The following is a 21,052-nucleotide window of genomic DNA, read 5'->3' as shown; positions in this document are numbered from 1 at the left end:
CACATCACTGGCTCAGTGATCTGCACCAGCACTCCCAGCCACGTAAACTGGGAAAAATGGGGTTGGATCAGCCCTTTCAGCTCCAATCTCTCCTCCAATACCAGCTGTGGCATCACCATGAGCCAGCCCCAAAGGCTCCAGCCATCCCCCTCCTCCTGCCCGTTCCATGTGTGCCCATTCCCTGGGGAAGGAGCAGTGCTGGCAGTGCCCCATCCACCCCACAGCCATGAGGGGTTCACAGTCAGGGCCTGGGGCTCGCCCTCTGCCAGGGGAATCCTGCCAGAAAGGATTTATTCTTTCCTGTGATATAAATCCATTAAGCGAGGCAACGCCTTGCTCTTCCAAATCAGAGCGTAAATTTGGCATTTGCAGGCGATGGCTGCACACAACACCCTGCTGCAACCCCCAAAACCAGCAGGAAGGATGCCCAGCACCCCTGGCAGCAGCCCCCACTTACCAGGCTGTGCCCGGTGCTGCTCCCTGGGCCAGGACAGCCTCTGCACCCTGCAAAGCTGGGGAAAATCCTGCAGGGAGGCTCCAGTGCCTCCTCACAGCTTTTATAGCCCACAGGTGCCTGGCAGCACCAGCCTCACCTGGGGAATTGCGGAGGGACAGGTGTGGCAGCAGGGAATGGGCATGGATGGGCATTTCCAGGGAAGAGCATGAGTTTCCCTGTTACAGGTTATAAACATTCAAGGTGAAATGTGGGACTGAAAATCAGCCCTGCTGCTCTCCTCATCTCCAGATCCAGGCAAAAGCAGAGAAGTTTAAACTTCTTGCTTTTGTAGGGTTTTTTTGCTTTCTTTCTTTCCTCCCTATTTTTGTTCCTTCCCTTCTGTCTTCCTAAATCTGGTATAACAGAAAAAGGAGTAAATAAAACATTTTGGAAAGCTCTTCCAGCCCTGCTCTTCCTGGCTTATGGAGTGGAATGGAAATGGAGGCCCAGAGCACAGGAACCACAAAACTTTGGATAGCTGGATTTTCAAAACGAAATTTGGTCTAGAAATGGAAACTTTGGTTAACTGAGATGGGGATGAAAACTTCATTTCATACTTGGCTGCAAAGCTGGATCTTCATCATCCTCTTGCTTTGGCACTTCCCCAATTAACCTGGTGCTCCAGAGACATTTTTCCAGCTCCAGGAGCACAGGGTGGTTGCCATCGTCCCCTGAGCAAGCAGCAGCCCAGACTCCCTGTGTCCCAGAAAACACCAGCACAGCTCAGCATCCGCTTGTTAGAACTTTATTCCCAGAGGTTTTGAGCAGGGAGATCCAGCAGTGACACCTCTCCCTGAGCCTCTGTGCGAGTTTCAGAGCAATTCCTCCTGGAGGAGCTGTGGCTGCCCCTGGCAGTGCCCAGGCCAGGCTGGACAGGGCTTGGAGCACCCTGGGACAGCGGGAGGTGTCCCTGCCATGGCAGAGGTGGCACTGGAGGGGCTTTAGGGTCCCTCCAGCCCAAACCAGGATTCCATGACCCTGGAGAATGAAGTGTCCCAGTGAGCACTCGGAATTCCAAGGAATCTCTGCTCAAGCCGAGCCCTCCACGACGGCACAAGTGTGACAGGGCTGCTGTCACCGTCCCCAGTGAAACACTTTTTTTTGGAAGCACATCGCTCCACTGGAGCTCTTGAAAGCACCACAAACTCCTCCGAGGTGGACTTAAGCCCGTGCTTGGCTCAGAGCAGGAGCCGGGAGATTCCATCCCCTTCCTACCAAAGCTGCTTTTATTGTCTTGATCTAATGAAGTGCAGACTTCACCTGGACAGAGCCATAAGTGGCTCCTCTCGGAGGCAATGAATACAAATACTTGACCTCGTGAGCTGCGGGGCAGCAATTAGTTTAAGCAGGGGGTTTGTGTAACACTTCAAAAGTCTTAATCCGTGCGGTCAGCCCTGGCACGGTATTTGCCAGAACGCATTGAGTAGTCTTAATGAGTCTGCAAAGCGAGCTTTCAATACATTTTGGGTCGCTTCAGATGCTTTAAATGGCATAGTCTATATGGTATTGTGCGGCTTTAGAAAGGGCCGGGCTTTAAAAAAGTATGGTTCCCTTTCACAGGGCAGACAGAAACCATCTTTAGAGCCGGACCCTTAACGTTTTGCATATCAATATGGCTGGGGCTGAATGCAGTCACTCAGCTGAGAAATAGGATCACTATCAGCGTTTCCAGCCTTTCACAGGCACTTGGGAAACTTTAAAGCCCTTCGCGGAGAATAATTTGGTCGAATGTCGTCGCTGGAAACAAAACCTAAACAAGCAGAGCGCAGTCCATCATGCGGAGCTGCCAGCGAGGCTGACAAGGGGCTCCAGCCGCTGCGACATCCCAGCCCGGCGGGGACACGGCCGGGGGTCGCAGGGAGGGGACACAGCCAGGGGTCACAGCCGGGGGTCGCAGAATGGGGACACGGCCGGGGGACACAGGGTGGGGACACAGCCAGGGGACACAGCCGGGGGTCACAGGGTGGGGACACAGCGAGGGGACACAGCCAGGGCACCCCGCACTGGGCAGGGGTGCTGGGCCCATCCCAGAACAGCTGCGTCACTCCCAGGACTTTGGGATTTCAGCCAGTCCTGGCTTCCTCTCCTCTCACTCTCCTTGGCGATATCCTGCTTCACCCCGGTCACAAAGCCCTGGGGACTGTCACCTGTCACCTCGATGGCCTCTCCACACAGAAACTGGCAGCTGCTTGCTTTTCCCTCCAGCATCACCTTATGCACGTGTCACTTGTCCTGGGAATGAACAGGAGCATGACCAACATCACCTACAGCCTGGAGCATGGGACAGGAGACAAACCTCACCCCCAGGGACACCAGGGAGGTGCCAGGAGCCGGGACAGGGAGAGCTGTGTGCGATGAAACACCAGGTGTGGGTGTGAAACCAGCCCGGAGCTGGGAGGAGAAGGGATGAGGCCCGTTGTACATCCCAGAAGTGGGACCTGCTTCCCTCCTCGTGCCCAGGCAGCAGCAGCAGGGAGGACTGGAGGCACCTCAGCAGCTTTGGGATGCTGCATGATGGAAGGAACCACAGCCAAAGCAGATTTGCAAATAATGCAGGGCCTGAGGGCCCTCCAAAACTCATAATTAGCTCATTAAAGAGACAAATACAAGTGGCTAATAAGATCTTAGAGGTTAATTAAATGTTTTCCCCATCTTTAATTAAGGGAAAACTAGTTAGTAGAGATTAAAGTAATTTCTGCAGCCTCCCGTGATGACCCTCGATGGCTGGAGATTTGAAAAACTATTGAGATTATTGAACTGAAAGGGCAGAGTTGGGTAAATTGTGGAGAAGCTGGAATTTTCGTGCTAATGGTTAGAAAAGCCCTGCCCTATCAGCTGGGCCACTCAAGGAACATGGGAAGGTGATCCACAGCTCCCTCTCCCTAAGCCAGACCTGGCATTTATTCAGAACTGCTGCTGTTCATTGTTTTGCTCAGCTGGGAAATTCCTGCAGACTCTTTTCCATCTCCAAAACATCTCCCAGGACTGGGGAGTGCTGCCCAGCCCTCCCCTGGCCACCAGGCACTGTGTCACCCCCAGAACCCTCTGGCTGTGTGGCCCAGAGGTTTCCAAAGGTTTCATTCAGGGTGGTGGATCCGGGATCCCCGTGCACACAAACCCACACTCCCACCCAGAAGGCTCCCAGTTAACGGAGATCACCAAGGTTTATATGGAAGAATATTTAATCTGCTCAGGGAGGGGAGAGGGCTCATCTGAGGTTTTATTAAATATTTCTCTCTACTCCAAGAAAAGTCCATTTCTTGCCAGAAAAGGTCCGATATAAATTAGAACAAAGGGAGGAGGGTGCTGGTGGGGTGGCCACGGGCATGCCTGGGCCACAGTGACCATGGACATCCCATCATGATGACCATGAGCATCCCTGGGCCACAATGACCACAGACATCCCTGGGCCATGATGACCACGGACATCCCTTGACCACAGTGACCACGGGCATCCCTGGGCCGCAGTCCTGGCATGCCAGGTGCCAACCCAGCAGCGTGCCCTGGCGATGGGCTCAGTCCCACCCAAAATGGACAATGATGACCACGGGCATCCCTGCGCCACAGTTACCACGGACATCCCTTGACCACAATGACCATGGGCATCCCTGGACAATAATGACCACAGGCATCCCTGGATCATGATGACCATGGGCATCCCTGGGCCACAATGACCACGGACATCCCTGGATCATGATGACCATGAGCATCCCTGGGCCACAATGACCACGGACATCCCTGGGCCATGATGACCACGGACATCCCTTGACCACAGTGACCACGGGCATCCCTGGGCCGCAGTCCTGGCATGCCAGGTGCCAACCCAGCAGCGTGCCCTGGCGATGGGCTCAGTCCCACCCAAAATCCTGCCCTGTCATCTGGTAGAACTTCATGTTGAAGGGTCTGTAGAACTCGCGCAGGCGCTGCACCACCTGCCCGTCGATTGTGGGGTGCGGCCGCCCCTTGGATTTCCCCAGGCAGCGTGGTTTGCTCCCCCCCTCGGGCTTCTTCAGGCAGGGAAAGCCCTTGGTCTCGTTAAAGTAGAAATGTCTGTCCGTCACCACCCTGTGGAGCCCCAGGAAGTCCTGGACACGGCCCATCTCCCCGGCAGGGTCGCTGACCAGCCTCTCCCCGCTGACGAAGAGGAACTTGGAGAGCGGGAAGTACTGCAGCCAGTTCTCCAGGTGCTTGGCGTAGATCCCGATCCTCACCGCGCTCCAGCTCGTGTCGATCAGTCCCGTGCTGAGGTTTTTGAAGGCCAGGGCCTGGAAGCTGGGGATGGAGGGGTTTTTGGAGAGGGTCTGCGTGTAGTCCGAGATGGCGCGGGTGACGGGGTTGCGCACCACCACGATCAGCTTCGTGTCCCGGGACATGTTGTGGATGCGCCGCGGGGCCTCCTTGGTGACAAAGTAGCTGGGGGTCTTCTCCATGGTGATCTGGCCCTCCAGGGTCCGTGGCATCAGGCTCCTGAGGACAGAGGGACACGCTCAGGGCTCAGCTGCTCCCACCTGATGTCACAACGGGTGGCAACGAGCCCCAAAACCCGGCCAGAAATGTTCAAGGGCTTCCCAGCCATAGCCACATCTCCCCTTTCCCTCCTGCCCCACCTTGTCACACCCCCCTGGTCACCTGCTCCTCTTCAAAACCCTTCCTAGGAGCCCCCGAGCTCCAGCCTCTCTGCCCATCTCAGCATTCCCTTTGTCCCCTCCGGAGTGTGTCCCTAGGAAGGAGCTCCCTGTCACCCTGCCCCACCCTGCAGGCTGCTGCTCTGCCTTGGAATTCCTTCCCGGCCCTGGAAATCCCTCCTCCCGCTGCGGTGGGTGAGGGACATCTCAACGCGAACATTTCGGGACGGGGCTGGTGCTCATCCCTGCCGCCAGTCAGATTTCATGTCCTGGAGGTTTCAGCTCTCCCCGTGGTATTGCAGAGGAAAATCCCGGAAAATCCCGGAAAATCCCATCACGGGGGTGATGCCCAAGCACCAGCTGGGAATGGAGATGCCCACCAAGGCTCCCTCCTCCTCTGCCTCCAGACAGGGAGCAGTTAAAGCCAGAAAAAGACTGTTTCCTTTTCAAAAGAAAGGCAGAAAAACCCTGAGGGCCCAGCCATTGTGCTGGGTAAAATTCACTGCTCTGATTGTTCCCTCGTGCACTTTAATGAGGCATTAATTGCCGCAGAAATTACCCAGCCGTGTCACCCCGTGTGACAGAACGGGTCCTCCCTGCCACCAGCACAGGCACCTGCTCACTGCCCTCCACAGCCTCCTCTTCCAGCCCCGGGGAGAGCCACAACATCCTGGAATGTTTGGGAAGGGACCTCACGGATCACCCAGGACAGGACAGGGACATCTGCCGCTGTCCCAGGGTGCCCCGAGCCCCGTCCTGGCCTTGGGCACTGCCAGGAACAGCCGGAGATTCTCCGGGAATTGCATCCCACTGCTCGGGGCTGTGCCTGGCAGGGGGCTGGGGACAGGCACAGGGCTGTGCCCGGCAGCATCTGCTCCTTATGTCATGGGAAAAGCTTGAGGTTTCTGGGATTTTTCCCCTGGACTCAGGAAAGAACACTTTATTAAAAGCATTTGCGAGGGACGCCCCACAGCTCCCTCCCCCAGACAAGAGCAGGAGCCATTTGTGGCTTTCCCCCCCCGGCCCCTACACTTTTATTTTAATTTTTGCACAGTGCCAGCGTTTTTAGAGGCAGCTCCTGTCCCTGGTGCCCTCACCTGGCAGCACAGCCCCTCTCTTTGGCACCAGATGATCCACGGATCCCAGGGCAGCCACAGCTGCTTTTCCCATCCTTCCCTGCACTTCTTCCCCAAATAACTTCCCAGAGGCTGCCTGACAGAGCTCCAGCTGGGAATCACCTTCCCAAACAGGGATTAGACCCGTCCCTGTCCCCTCCTGGGCTGCTCCAGAGCCCAGGAAAACCCCAGGGATGGGGATGGGGACTCACTGGGAGCACAGCACAGCTCAGCTCACCCCCTCTCCTGCGGGGCTTCCCAGCCAGCCAAGCGTCCTGAACTTTAATTCCATGCAGGAAATGCCGCAGGGCTTTCCAGGCTGCATCACCAGCTTCTCCTGGCACCTTCCGAGGCATCCCTGCTGTGTGTGCCTGGGATTTCTGAACGGCTCCATCCTCATCCTCCTCCTCATCCAGCCCTCCCAGCAAACCTGGCCTGAGGGCCGGAGCCAGCCCTGCTCCTCAGTGGGCGATAAATTGTTTATTCCAAACAAACCCTGGGGATGGGGACCCGGAGAGGCCACGCTGAACCACAGCCCGGCGCTGGAAAAAGCCTCTCATCCCTCCCTGTCCTGCACAGGGACATCGGGGCCAGGCTGAGCCCCCAGGGCCATCCACAGCTTAATGACAACGTGATTAAACCAAGTTTTAATGAAGTTTGAATGGGTTGGGCGGGGTCTCCCAGCGGCTCCCGTGGCTGTGATGGGTGCGGGGACCTTCAGTCCCTGAACTGGCCCGGGGACACCCCGGGATCCCCTCGGGAACAGCAATTAACTGTGCAACACCCCCTCTTCCTCAGCAGCCCCAGCACTCCCAGCTCCTGGCACAACAATTAAACATTTCACATCTTCATTAAGGCCCTAATACTTCCCCTAAATTAGCCGGGTTAATTATTGACAACACCCCGCTCCCTCCAGCCCTGGCTCAAACCGGCAGAGAGCAGAGCTGGCTTTGCTGCGCTCCACTTTAGCCCGAACATTAGGAACGTTAATTAAATTTACAGTTAATTCTTGCTGACCCTAAGAGAGCACCGTGGGAATGCCAAGCAGTGCCTGCAGGTACAGGACACGGCTCTGGGGAGCCTTGGGAGGAACTGGGATTTCCAGAGGAGACTGCGTGCCCAGGAGGAGGGATAAAACCCTTCTGCCTCTCCATTAAGCTGATAAATGTTTGGTTTTAATTAATAAAACAACTGGCACTTAAGGGGCATCGGAGCAGGAGTTTCCTACATGGAGACATTCAACACATGAAAACGCTTCCTCGGTTAAGGTGACACACAATAAATTACAGCAGATAAAATGATGATAAAAATGCAGAAAGCTGCATTAAGTAGTGATTAACAGCCACAGCAGGCAGGGAATCAAAGCAGACTTCAAAAACTGGGCCAACATAACTTCCCAGAGTTAATTGCTTCACGATTCCCGATGATTTTTGGAGCAGAACTCCTCCCAGTACTGAGCTGAGAGATCAGGGGATGCACTCTCAGGAGATAAATAAGTCTCCAGCCCAGAGCATCCCTGAGTTATCACCCAGGGCAGCTCCAGGAGGAAATTAACTCTATCCCAGCGCAAAGCAGGAGGGCAGCACAGGCTCTGCCTGCTGCTCATCCCCCAGAAACGCCAGGCAGAAACTTCCACATGGATACAGGTCCAGCCTGAGCTGGGAGAGCCCAAAAGCCCACATCAGCCACAGGTGGAAATGGTGGGTGCTGTGGGGTCAGGATGCTGTGGGGTCAGGGTTGCAGGTTCTGTGTTATCACTAAAATGAGAAAAAAGAGGGGAAAAATCCCCTCTCCATCACTATTTAGAAAAAAAAAATGAGCCCTTACAAAAGCCCGGCCAAAGAAAGGGGGGAAAATCCCCTCTCCATCACTATTTAGAAAAGCCTGGCCAAAAGGAGTGAAGGGCAGGGGTTCTGCCAGAGGGGGACACGGCTGAGAGCTTTCTGCAGGACAAAGTGACTCTTCCAGGCACCGGGATAGGGCTGGGGACACTGGGGACAAAGCCAGCACAGCTCAGCGGTGACAGCTCCGCCAGCACCAGGTTGGGCAGGGGACAACCCTGGCCCCAGGAGACACCCCCAGGGGACAGGGGACACCCGGGGCTCCAGGGACATTCCCGGTCCCCAGGGGACAGCCCGGGCTCCAGGGACATCCCCAGGGGACAGGGGACACCCGGGGCTCCAGGGGACACCCCGCGGGCAGGGTGACAGGCAGCAGGCCGGGGCTCGGGGCTCGCGGAGGGGACAGGACCGTTTTTGTGTAAATGTAAAATAGTTTGGAGCCGGGAGGGGCTCGGCACGGATTGATGCCGCGGTACCGGCCGGATCTCCATATGAATCGCGCTCGGGTTTGTCGCGGCCGGGACAAGGCTGCCTTTGTGCCCCGGCAGCTCTCCGGTGTCACGCTGGAACCAGCGCGGCCAGCCGGGGATAGCGACCCTTCCCTCTGGAATAGCGACCCTTCCCTCCGGGGATAGCGACCCTTCCCTCCGGGGACAGCGACCCTTCCCTCCGGGGATAGCGACCCTTCCCTCCGGGCAGCTGCAATTGCAGGAAAAGGGTGCGAGGCGGCAGGGACGGGAATTCCAGCCCCAAATCCCTGCTGGACGCTGCTGCGGGTGGCAGAGCCCTGCTCCCCAAAAACGGGGGGCAGCCGGGCTGAGTCCATCCCGGGGCTCTCCATCACCTCTCCTGCTCCCCAAAAAGGGAGGTGAGAACCCATCCCGGGGCTCTCCATCATCTCTCCTTCCCGCAGGAACCAGCGCAGGGAACGGAGGGTTGGACTGGGAAGGGTGAACTGGGAAAAATGAACTGGGAAGGGATGGATTGGGAAGGGGTGAGCTGGGAAGGGATGGACTGGGAAAAATGAACTGGGAAGGGGTGGATTGGGAACGGGAGAGCTGGGAAGGGATGGACTGGGAAAAATGAACTGGGAAGGGGTGAACCGGGAGGGATGAGCTAGGAAAGGATGAACTGGGAAGGGATGAGCCAGAAAGAACAGGGAGGGATGAACCAGGAAGGAAGAACCGGGCGGGATGGACTGGGAGGGATGAGCTCCCCAAGCCGCCCGGGACCAAATTAGCCCGCGTTCCTTTTTACCCTAATTACCGAGCTGCTCCCCCTCGCCTTCCCCAACAGGTCCTGGCAGAGCCCCCCCAGCGCTCCCCACCCCCGAGCTGCCTCCATTATTTCTGATTCTTTCACCAATTCAAAAATGTGCAAATGAGGCCGCGGCTTCCCAATCAGGCCTGGCCGGGAGCTAATTGGCTTTAAGCAGGGAGACCTGAATATGCTAATGAGGGCAGTAACAAGGCTGTGATGCGCCTGGAAGGGGAGCCAAGCCCTGGGCTCCACCACGGGCTGACTGAGACACGTCAATTAACAAGCAGGCAGATAATTTATTAATGCTCCCTTGCACCCCTGTGCCCTTTGCTCCTAATTACCGTTTGATACATCAAACAGCGAGGGGGTTTGGCGGGTCGTGCTCCCAGCTGGAGCATCCCCAGGGGCTCCTCCTGCCCCCCAGAAGCTGCAGATTCCCCCCTTGCCCCACGGAGGAGCACGGCTGGGGGGTCCCCGGCCCACACAAGGACCCCAGAGCTCTCCCAGTGCCACTCCCTGGGCTGGCTTCAGGTGGATGAAGAGTCCCAGAGGAGGAGGAAGACGCGGTGGGTTGTGCCACCCTGGAGAGTGTGAGCCCCCCAAAGGGGCTGCAGAGCAGGGGGGAGCAGCCCTGGGGGGTTCCAGGAGGTTTGGGCTGGACGTGGCCCCCGGATCTGGAGCTGTGCAGGCGAGGGGAGAAGCCTGGAGCCAACATTTGCATTTCTAATGGCTGCTCCCAGCAGTCACCCGACACCCGGTCATTAACCCCCACACGAACCGGGGCTGCCGAACACGGCTGCTGTTCCCACCCAGAAAGTCTCCCAGACCCCTCGGGATGCCAGGATTCCCGGTAGGAAGGGGTGGAAAAGGCCGTGTCCCCCCAACACTGCAGTCCCCACACTCAGTTCAGTTCCCAAAACCCAGAATTTCCATCGGTTTCCTGCCGTGTGCACGGCCAGGGGCTGCAGTTATGGCCCTGGAGGGTGTTTTCCTTGCAAAGCTGGGTCCTTAGGGTGAAAGGTGGATGATGGAGAGCAGGAATCAGCCTCAGTCAGGGCACAGCTCCTTCCCTGCAGTGCAGAAGAGGCTCTTTGGTCTCTTAATGGGGTTTGGGATGACCCCATCTCACCCTTCTCCACTCTGGAGCAGCTACAAGATTTGGGGTCACCCCAAAAATGCCACCTGAACTGCCCAGCGACACTGCCAGGAGCCCCTCACTGCTGGGACTGTCCCTGATGGGGTCCGAAAAGAGCCCCCAGGGACTCCTCCCTGATGGAGTTTGAGTAAAACAAACACAGTGAAAACTGAGTGAAAACGCAGCTGAAGCCACTGCTTGGGTGAAAACAGGTGGGAAACAGAACAGCTCCATGAATCCCTAAAAACCCCTCAGAAAATAGGGAGTGGAAGGTGCCCAGCTTGGTGGGACACTGAATCCCCAAAACCCCTCAGGAAATGGGGAATGGCACATGCCCAGCCATCATGGGGCACTGAATCCCCAAAACCCCCTCAGAAAATGGGGAATGGCACATGCCCAGCCATCATGGGGCACTGAATCCCCAAAAACCCCTCAGGAAATGGGACTGGAACGTGCCCAGCTTGGTGGGACACTGAATCCCCAAAGCCCCTGAGCCCAGGGGGGCTGGCAGTGCCCAGCCTGGCGTGGCCCTGGGCTGGGGCTGTGCCCGGTGGGGACAGGGCTGCGCTGGCAGCTCTCCATCCCTCTGGAATGAAGCCTCTCAGCGTGGCAGCCGTCAGGAATCTCCTCTCCTGGGCGGCTCCCCAGTGTCCCTTTGATTGCCGGAGGGGACAGCCTGTGGCAGGTGTCCTGCCTGTGACCCGGGCCAGCCCAGGGCTCTGATCTGGGGATGACCCTTCCCAGCAGTGCCCGTGTGCCCCGCTCAAACAGCTTGCAGATGAAGGAGCAACAGACTGGAGATGATTTATTCAGGAATTAAAGGTTCAGTACCCCTTTTAAAGGCTGTGCCTCGGCACTGTCAGCCTTCATTGCACACAATTAAAGGGCTTGGCTGCCCCAGCCCCCCTCTCCTGCCTTCCAGGGGAAGGAAATCAAACAAAACCAACCCCCCCGAACGCCCCCGCCGAGCCCCGGCCCCGGGGGGCTCTGCTGAAGGACTCGGGAGCTCGGCAGTGGCCCTGAGCTGCAGCTCCAGCCTGGGAAGCTGCTCCAGCTCCATTCTCTGCTTGGGATGGGGGATGGAGCACTTGGGTTTGCTCCCCGTTTGCAGGAGGGGATGCTCAGGGTTGGAGTCCTCAAAGCAAAGCAAAGCAAAGCAAAGGCTGTTCCTGCAACTGGAGCTGCACTGGAGAGGATTTATCCCTCCTCCTGGTTATTCCTCCTCCTGGCTATCCCTTCTTCTCTTTTTCCCTTCTCCTGGTTATCCTTCCTTCTGCTTATCCCTTCTGCTTGTTATCCCTTCTCCTCTTTATTCCTCCTCCTGGTTATCCCTTCTCCTCTTTGTCCATCCTCCTGGCTATCCCTTTTTCTCTTCATCCCTTCTCCTATTTATCCCTCCTTCTGGTTATTCCTCCTCCTGGTTATTCCTCCTTCTTGTTATTCCTCCTCCTGGTTATCCCTTCTTCTTTTATTCCTCATCCTGGTTATCCCTTCTCCTCCTTATCCCTCCTCCTGGTTAACCCTTTTCCCCTTTAATCATCCTCCTGGTTATCCCTCATCTAGTTACTCCTTCTCTTTATTCCTCCTCCTGGTTATCCTTTCTCCTCTTGATCCATCCTGGTTATCCCTTTTCCTCTTTATCCCTTCTCCTCTTTTCCTCCTCCTGTTTTATCCCTCTGGAGCAAACTCGACCCTGCAGCAGCTCAGCACCCCCTGTGCAGTGCAAGCACTGCAAACTCCACACAAATCCCAGCCCAGCTCCACTTTCCTCTCCCACCTGGGCGGGGGGATCGGGATAAACCCGGCACGGTGGGGATGGATCCCTCCCGCGGGCTCCAGCAGCAGGAATTCAATGAAAAGCTTCCTTCCTCTTAGGAAAGAAAGGGAAGAAACCCGCTGGCAGCAGCGCTGGGATAATCCCTTTGCAAGGCAGTAAATTTCCCTGCAGCTCCCCCGGAAAGTAATCCTGCGGATTATTGCACCTTTCAGCACAGGCAGCTTTAAACAGGCTCTCCCCTCCCCGTGGATCTGGTGCTTTATGACCTGACCTGCTGTCTGAGCAGGGGGAAACACAAATTACCCTCCTCTGAACCTGCAGCACAGGCTCTGGTGACAGATTTTATCCCCCTGGTAACTGGGGTCCTTGGGAGAGCCAATAAATAAGGGGAGATTGCTCTTGGAGCTGCTGGGGAGGGAAGGGGACCCCACTAACCCTGACTATTCCAAGGTTTATTTAAAAAAAAAAAAAAAACCAGAAAAAAATCCCCAAGACCACTCTGTCTCAAGATCTTGGTTTCAATTACAAATTTAAAAATTGCACTCATTAGTTCTCACTAAATTATCCCCTCACAGCAACAGGCTGGTCCTGCCTGGTTTCCCACCTTGATGGAGGAGAGCACAGGGAAAGCATAAAAAGGTCACAAAAATCATTGATGTTTTCAGGTTCACAGTTACACAGACAGCAGAAATAGGAATCCTTCCAGCTCCTGATGCTTGGCTGAGCAGAAGGAAAAGAAAGGGAGGGACCCTTTCCACTGTGCCAGGTTCTGCCAACCTGGCCTGGGACACCTCCAGGGATCCAGGGGCAGCCACAGCTTCTCTGGGCACCAGGGCCTGCCCACCCTCCCGGGAAGGATTTATTCCCAAAATCCCTCATCCATCTATCATCCATCCATCCATCATCCATCCATCATCCATCCATCCATCCCTCATCCATCCATCCATCCATCCATCCATCCATCCATCCATCCATCATCCATCCATCCATCATCCATCCATCCATCATCCATCCATCCATCCATCCATCATCCATCCATCATCCATCCATCCCTCATCCATCCATCCATCCATCCATCCATCATCCATCCATCCCTCATCCATCATCCATCCATCCGTCCATCCATCCATCCATCCGTCTGTCCCTGTCCCAGTGAAGCCATTCACCCGTGTCCTGTCACCACCACTCCGAGTGCATCCATCCCTCGCTGTCACATCCCAGGGGACACTGGCTGGAGCCGTTCCCAGCCCAGGACCGCTGCTCCCCGAGCCACCACTCCCAGCTAATTAGCCCAGCCTAATTAACCAGGGCACAGCGCAGGACCCACACCCCCCCTGCGGCCTTGGCTCCCGGGGGTCCCTCCTTGTCCCACTCCCGGGGTGCAGGCGAGGGGCACCCCCAGAATTCCTGCCCATCCTGGTGCCGCAGGTGCGGGAGCAGCGGGAGCCCGCCAGGGAGGAAGGAAGGAAGGAAGGAAGAGAGGAGGAGGAGGAGGAATTATCCACACATGTCTGCCAGAGCCAGCCCCTCCCGCTGCCGGCCAATTGACAGCTGCCCTGATTTGATCAGCAGCTGCTGACGGGCAGCAGACAAGTCCCCAGGGCCATGAATAATTTCAGGGTATTTGTGTTTATTTGATCTCGGTATGGGGCGGCCCCGCCGCCAAGCCCCGAGCCCGGCCGAGCCACGGGAAGGGGCAGCCGGGCTCTCCAGATGGCTCCGAGGCCACCGTGGCTGTCCCCTGCTGTCCCCTCCCTCGCCCTGCTCCTCACCTTCCTCCTGCACAGCCAGGGGAAGGAGGAAGGACTCCCCAACAAATTTCAGGGAATAGAAAAGATCCCCCCAGCCTCAGGATTCCCAACGTGCCCGTTCCAACGGTTTCATGTCATTTATCCAGTGTCTCCTGATTCCAAAGGACAAAAACGAGCACTTGGTGCTTTCTGGGCTCCCATGCCACGTTTGGGGACACCTGTGACCCCAGCCCCAGACCCCTGTTTGGGGACACCCAGTGACCCCAGCCCCAAATCCCTGTTTGGGGACACCCTGTGACCCCAGCCCCAAACCCCTGTTTGGGGACACCCCTCTGTCCCTCAGCCCCAAACCCTGTTTGGGATGTGAGCAGGAGGTGCCCTGTGGGACAGGAGAGGGGACAGAGGCAGCAGTGCCCTGCCCAGGTGGTGGCTCTGTGTGGCCCTCAGCAGCCCCAGGAGGATCCCAAAGGCAGATCCCAAAGGCAGATCCCAAAGGAAGGTCCCCAAGCCAGGACTGTGGGGTTTGTCCCCACCTCAGGCAGTGCCCTGGGCCGGGTGCCAGGGCTGGCACACGAGGGGCACCATCTGCAGCCCGCTCCTGGCTGGGCACAGCAGCCAGGCAGGCAGCAATGTCCCCCGGTGACACTCAGGAGTGGGACAGGCAGGACAGGAGGGGGACAGGGGGACGGGCACGGCGATGGCACAGCTGCACATGGGCACTGGGGGCTGAAGGTGCTGAGGCAGCAGTGGCAGAGCCCTGGGGATGCAGAAATTCCCATTTTTCCCGGGTTCTGTAATGCCTCTGACAGCTCGGGCAGGGCATGGAGGGGCTGCAGCTGGAACCTGCTGGCCTGGAAGGGGCAGCAGCTCTGCAGAGCCCCAGCCTGGCCCCAGGGTAATCCATCCGCAGGTGACAGTGCCCCCGAGCCCTGGAGGGTCACCTGCAGGGACACAGGGACAGAGCCAGGAGTGCCCAGCCCTCAGGGCACCTTCCAGGCTGAGCAGGGCAAGGAGCCACAACTGCAGCTCCATCTTTTGGGTCCCCAAAAGCTCCCAGGTGAGAACAGACCATCCCCTTGTCCCCGTCCCCAGCCACCCTACAGCTCAGAGCCCCCTCCTCACCCTTGGGGGCTCACAGGGAAAGTGTCAAAGTGTCACCCCAACCCCTGTCCTGGCCACCAGCTCCACACTCAGCTGCTGTGTTCCCCCAGAGCAGGTTCTGCCCCTCCACAGCCACATCCCACACGTGTCCCAGCCAGCCCAGGATGGCTCCAGGCTGGAGGGGCTCATCCGTCCCCCCTCCTGCAAACCCAGGACTGCTTCTTGTGGTGTTTGTCTCGGGCCTGCCGCTGTCACGCTGCTCTCGTTGGGATGGAAAAGAAAATGCATCCAGTTTTCCACAGAAACAACAAAGATTCCCCATCTGGGTCAAATTTGTAATCCAGCCTGGGGGAAGATGGGAAACAAATTTGGGTTTGTTTTTTTTTTTTTTTTCCTATCAGAAAAACTTCGTTTCCTGGTGAGGAGCTTCACCCACAGCACGGCAGGGGTGGGAGCCACCATTCCCAAACTTCTCCGTGCCATCCCATCCAGTGGAAGGGAGCTGGGAGAGGAGCCCCAGCACGGAGCAAATGGTTCTGGTCTCCTGAACCTGCTGAGCCCCTCGCAGTGTGTGCAGGGCTCCCCTGACCCACAAGTGCTGCCTGCACAGGGGAGGGACAAACCCCTCAAATCCAGCCAAGGCTGCAGCACCTGGGAGGCTTGGGAATGTGGGGGTGCTGCTGGGAGCCCCCTCCCCCTGCTCAGCTGGTCCCCAGGTGAAGCAAATCCTCCCCTGAGCAGGGAGCTGGGGTGGATTATGCACTTTGCTGCAAAAAAAAAAAGGAAAGCTGTTCCTCCAGCCACGGCAAAAGGGCTGTGGAGATGTTGGGAAGGCACAGGAATGCCCCAGGAGAGGTTGGACAGGGCTTGGAGAGCCTGAGACAGTGCAAGATGTCCCTGCCCTTGGCAGAGGTGGCTCTGGATGGGCTTTAAGGTCCCTCTTAAAACCCAAACCACTCTGGAATTGCAGGATATCCTGAATTTTCTGCAGCTCCCAGAGCTCTGGGTGAGCCCCAGGTGATGGGGATTTGGGTTCCATCCATCCTGTCAGTGCTCCCCCCTCCCTGCCTCCAGCAGGAGCAACTGGGAATTCTCTACCAAAACACTTCTTTGCACTGGAAAAGCTTCACTCTGTGGCAACTGGAGCTATTTGTGGGAAAGAACTGGATTTTACTTATTTTTAGTTTCCTAGGGAAGTGTGGCTGGAACAATCACACCCTGTCTGTCTGTCTGTCTGTCCAGCTGTCTGCCCTGTCAGATCCCACCGGCCCATTCCAGCTGGATTTGATGCAGGACCAGGATCAAAAATAGGAATTTTTACACACGGAAAGCTGGAGCTGAGTGGTGGCCAGGACCCCGAGCACTCCACGGCTGAGGGGGAGGCAGCTCCAGCCCCTCCACACCAGCCCGGTCCAGCCCAGTGCCACCAGTTCAGGCTCCCCAGTTCACTCAGCAGCAGCTGCCTGAGCAGCACAAACACACCCTCTGCACCTGAATCTGCTCTGGGGGAGCTGGGCACACCTCAGTGCCCTTCCCAAAACGCCCTTTGGGGTGTCCCTGTCCCCCAGCCCGGGCAGAGCCTGTTCCCAAGCAGGAGAATCCATCCCAACCCCTGCCCCATGCCCAGGGAAGTGCCAGTGCTGGTTTGTCCCCAGTCCCTGGGATGTGAGCGGGAGGGATCTTCCCAAGCCTTCTGCTGCAGGACCACGATTTTCCTCTTTTTTTTTTTTCCCCTTTTTGAATGCGAGGGAGGGAAAATCCGGGGCTGAGCGGAGCTCTGGGGCCAGGAGGCGTTCCTGCCACCGGGCCAGGCGGGCAGGACACTGGGGGCTCTGCACCTGAATCTGCTCTGGGGGAGCTGGGCACACCTCAGTGCCCTTCCCAAAACGCCCTTTGGGGTGTCCCTGTCCCCCAGCCCTGGCAGAGCCTGTTCCCAAGCAGGAGAATCCATCCCAACCCCTGCCCCATGCCCAGGGAAGTGCCAGTGCTGGTTTGTCCCCAGTCCCTGGGATGTGAGCGGGAGGGATCTTCCCAAGCCTGCTGCTGCAGGACCACGATTTTCCTTTTTTTTTTTTCCCCCTTTTTGAATGCGAGGGAGGGAAAATCCGGGGCTGAGCGGAGCTCTGGGGCCAGGAGGCGTTCCTGCCACCGGGCCAGGCGGGCAGGACACTGGGGGCTTGTGTGCTGCCGGAGCCCCGCGGGGTGGGATGTTCTGGAGCCTTTCCCAAATCCTCCCTGCGCTGGTGACAGCCCCCCGGGCGTGGGACACCTCCTGCCAGTGTCCCCCGCTGGTCCCCGGGGATGGGGACACTGCTGGCATTGTCCCCTGCCGGCTCTGCTGCCCCATCCCAGGGGAGGGGAGGTGGGAATTGCCCTCGGGGGGGCTGAAGTGGCTCCAAATTTCTGCCTAAAAATGCTCCAGGAAAGCCTGGGGATCAGAGGGGCTGGAGCAGGGATTTCACTGGAATCACAGAGCTGCTGAGGTGGGAAAAGCCCTGCCAGGTCACTCCAGCCCTTCCCCAGCACTGCCAAGGCCACTGTCCCTGTCCCCAAGTGCCACATCCACAGGGCTGGAACTCCCTCCGGGGCTGGTGACCCCACCCTGCCCTGGGCAGCGTTTCCAGGATGGAATTTTTCCTAAAATCCCACCTAGAGCTCCCCTGGCCCAGCCCGAGCCTCGTCACTGAGGAGCAGAGAGTGACACAGTTCCACTCTGTGCCCCAGGGTGGGGACACAGGACCCCTGGGGACACCCCTCTGTCCTTCAGGAGGGAATTGTCCCCTGGGATGGGCGGATGGACACACGGACAGGCAGCAGCACAGCCCAGCAAGTGCTGCTGGCAGGGATGGGATGCGGGGAACCTCCCATGGGTGCTGCCAGTCCTGGGGACAGGGACAGCACAGCAGGGTCCCAGCAGAGCCCCCGGGCTTGGCACACACCCCCCGTGCCCGTGGGCACCGGGATCATCCCCCTCTGGATCTCCCCAGGCATGCCAAGGCAGGCAGCAGCAATCCTGCTCCAGGATTAAATTGAAATATTGGGGAATTAAAGTCCTTCTGAGAAGTGACCTCGCAGCAAATTGGTTTTTTCCCTGCACAGCAGCAGCTTTGGAGTAAAACAATGCAACCCCAACCCTTCTTTGGGCATTCCCAAATAGTTTGTTTCTCCCCCCCCCCCCCCCCCCTTTGTTATAAATTTATATAATAAAAAAACTTGTTGGGTAAAAATATCCAATTCCCCACAGCCTGCAGAGCCTCATCAAAAATCCATTTGAAGTATTACTCTCAAATCCCTCATGGCAATGGGATATTTTAAGGTCAGTTAAACTTATTATTCACTCAAGATTTGCTTTCAGGTCCCTGCATATTTCAAACAGATTTTCCCTCATCTCTAACCCAACTGTGTTACAAAAAGCCCTTTCCTCCTCCCCCCTCCTTTTTTTCTTTTCCTGAAAAGAAGAAGAAAAAAAAAAAAAAGTTGTCAAAAGAAAAGATCCTAATCAAAAACAGCTTCTGAAGCCTTAAAAGCTGCTACAGTTTGTACTTGTTACCCAAAAACACTGAGGCTATCTCCAGATCCCTAAATCCCCTGACTCCCAGAACACTGAATGGAGCCCTGCTCGGAAAAGAGGAATTAACTCCAATTTGTTTTTCTTATTTGCAATTCATTTCCTTGCAACAGGCTTTAGACACAGTTTTCATTTTTTCTCCCTTTTCTCAAACAAGGAAAGGAAGCAACTTCCAAACCTGCAGCCTGGGTTGGTTTTGGATTATTTAGGATTTCCAGCTTGATGGAACTGCATTTCCTGCTCCTGCCATGCCTTTCCCCTCACAGGTACTTTGGTTGGGTTTTTTTACATAAAGGTCACCTAAAAAGTACAATTTTAAAATTTCCCCTGAACCACGAATGTCCTTTTTCAGCCTGGAGAAGGGAAAGCTCCAGGGAGAGCTCAGAGCCCTCCCAGGGCCCAAAGGGGCTCCAGGAGAGCTGGAGAGGGGACAAGGGATGGAGGGACAGGACACAGGGAATGGCTTCAAGCTGGAAAAGGGGAATTTGGGTGGGATATTAGGGAGGAATTCCAGGAATTCCATGCCTGGAGGGACAGGACACAGGGAATGGCTTCAGGCTGGAAAAGGAGAATTTGGGTGGGATATTGGGGAGGAATTCCTGGCTGGGAGGGTGGGGAGGGACAAGGATGGATCTCCAGAGAAGCTATGGCTGATCTGGATCCCTGGAATGTCCAAAGCCAGGGCTGGAGCAGCCTGGGATGTATTGGGAGGTGTTGGGATTGGACCTGGATGAGCTTTAAGGTCCCTCCCAACCAACCCAGTCTGGAATTCCCTGACTCCATGACCAGGACCCACCAGAGCTCCTGGTCAGACCCTGTAGCATGCATGGGGTGGTGTCCCCCTGATTTTGTGAGTTTTTCTAAGCCTGCTGATGTTTACGTTCTTGTAATGAACTTTCTCACACGCTTGATGTAAATAACTTTTATTGCTTTGCATTCTTTTATGGAAGAGGAGAAATTCGATGGACTGTTGGTTTGCCCAGTGTCATTGGAGAGGTGGCACTGCCACCCTCCAACCCACGGTCACTTTTGGAAACCTATAAATGTTAAGAGTCAAAAATTAAAAAGTCAAAAAGTCCCTTTTTACCTTGAAAAGAGCAGCGCGTTATTTCGTGTCCTACAGTAACAGGGTGGGGCCGCTCCCAAATCCCAGATTCCCTGGGACTGAGGGGATTTGGGAGCACCAGAACCATCCTTACAAACCTTCTCCCTGCTCCCTGCTCAGCTTTTACATCCCAGAGAACAATTCCCCGAATGCCCGGGGGTCACAAACAGCGCTCAGAGCTCTGCCCAAAGCCCCTGCGGGAGGCAGGTGAGAGGAAGAGATTGGAGTGCCCTCCTCAAGGGTTGGGAATGATCCCCCCAGTCCCTGCAGCCATCTGGGCTGCATTTCTGCACTGGCTGCAGCATCACTTGCTGCTTTCATTAGCTGATGACATGGAAGCTAATGCTGCCGCCCTCCAGGCCGTGCTCTACAACCGAGTCCAGGCGTAGCCCTAATCCTGTGCATAGCATGACTGGCATCCACTATAAACACCTGAGAAATCCACCAGCTCTCCTCCACATCATCCCAAACACCCACACTCCCTCTTCTAGGCCTCATCCTAGCGGCAAGTCCCGGCCCAGTTCGGCCTACATCCGTGACATCAGCCGCCACAGAAGGACCAACCCCCGTATCCGCCCTGCTCCACTCCAGCACAATAGTAGTAGCTGGAATTTTCCTACTTATCCGAACCCACCCTCTATTCAACAACAACCAACCTGCTCTAACCCTGTGTCTATGCCTAGGAGCCCTAACCACGTTATTTGCAGCCACATGCGCTCTCACCCAAAATGACATCAAAAAAATCATCGCGTTCTCCGCTTCAAGCCAACTGGGCCTAATAATAGTCACAATCGGACTGAATCTCCCTGAATTAGCCTTCCTCCACATTTCAACCCATGCATTCTTCAAAGCTATGCTCTTCCTATGCTCAGGCTCCGTCATCCGTAGCCTAAACGGTGAACAAGACGTTCGGTGTAATCCCGAGCTGGAACCTGGAGCCAGGAGGATCCTGCCAGGAGGGGCTGGGAGGGGAGAGCTCCTGCAGGAACAGAGCCCCCAAAAAGAGGTTTTCCCTCAGATCCCACACTGCTCTCCAGCCTGGCAGCACACAGGCTCTGCTGGGCGCCGGCACACGGGATAACACACGGGATAGCGTGGGATAAAACAGGGGATAGCATGGAAAAATCATGGGGTAAAACGTGGGATAACATGGGATAACACATGGGATAATACATGGGATAAAACGTGGGATAGCATGGGGTAAAACACTGGATAACACATGGGATGAAACACGGGATAACACATGGGATAAGACATGGGATAATACATAGGGTAGCA

General features: G+C 56.3%; 1 protein-coding gene across 1 annotated transcript in view; it reads right to left on the bottom strand.

Moving 5' to 3' along the window:
- Positions 1–4,160: 4,160 nt before the first annotated feature.
- LOC121350877 (heparan sulfate glucosamine 3-O-sulfotransferase 6-like) overlaps positions 4,161–21,052 on the bottom strand; it is a gene marked incomplete at its 5' end in the record, with an annotated part of 32,806 nt that continues 15,914 nt past the window's right edge. The window contains one exon of the mRNA XM_041462629.1: positions 4,161–4,963. Within this exon, the coding sequence (XP_041318563.1) occupies positions 4,345–4,963 (619 nt within the window). The remainder of the gene's footprint in view (positions 4,964–21,052) is intronic.

The sequence above is a fragment of the Pyrgilauda ruficollis genome, unplaced genomic scaffold (genome assembly GCF_017590135.1).
Source record: "Pyrgilauda ruficollis isolate IOZ18807 unplaced genomic scaffold, ASM1759013v1 scaffold16, whole genome shotgun sequence".
In the NCBI taxonomy this organism is placed as follows: domain Eukaryota; kingdom Metazoa; phylum Chordata; class Aves; order Passeriformes; family Passeridae; genus Pyrgilauda; species Pyrgilauda ruficollis.
Note: the sequence above shows the minus strand (reverse complement) of the source record. Positions and strands in the feature narration are given on the sequence as shown.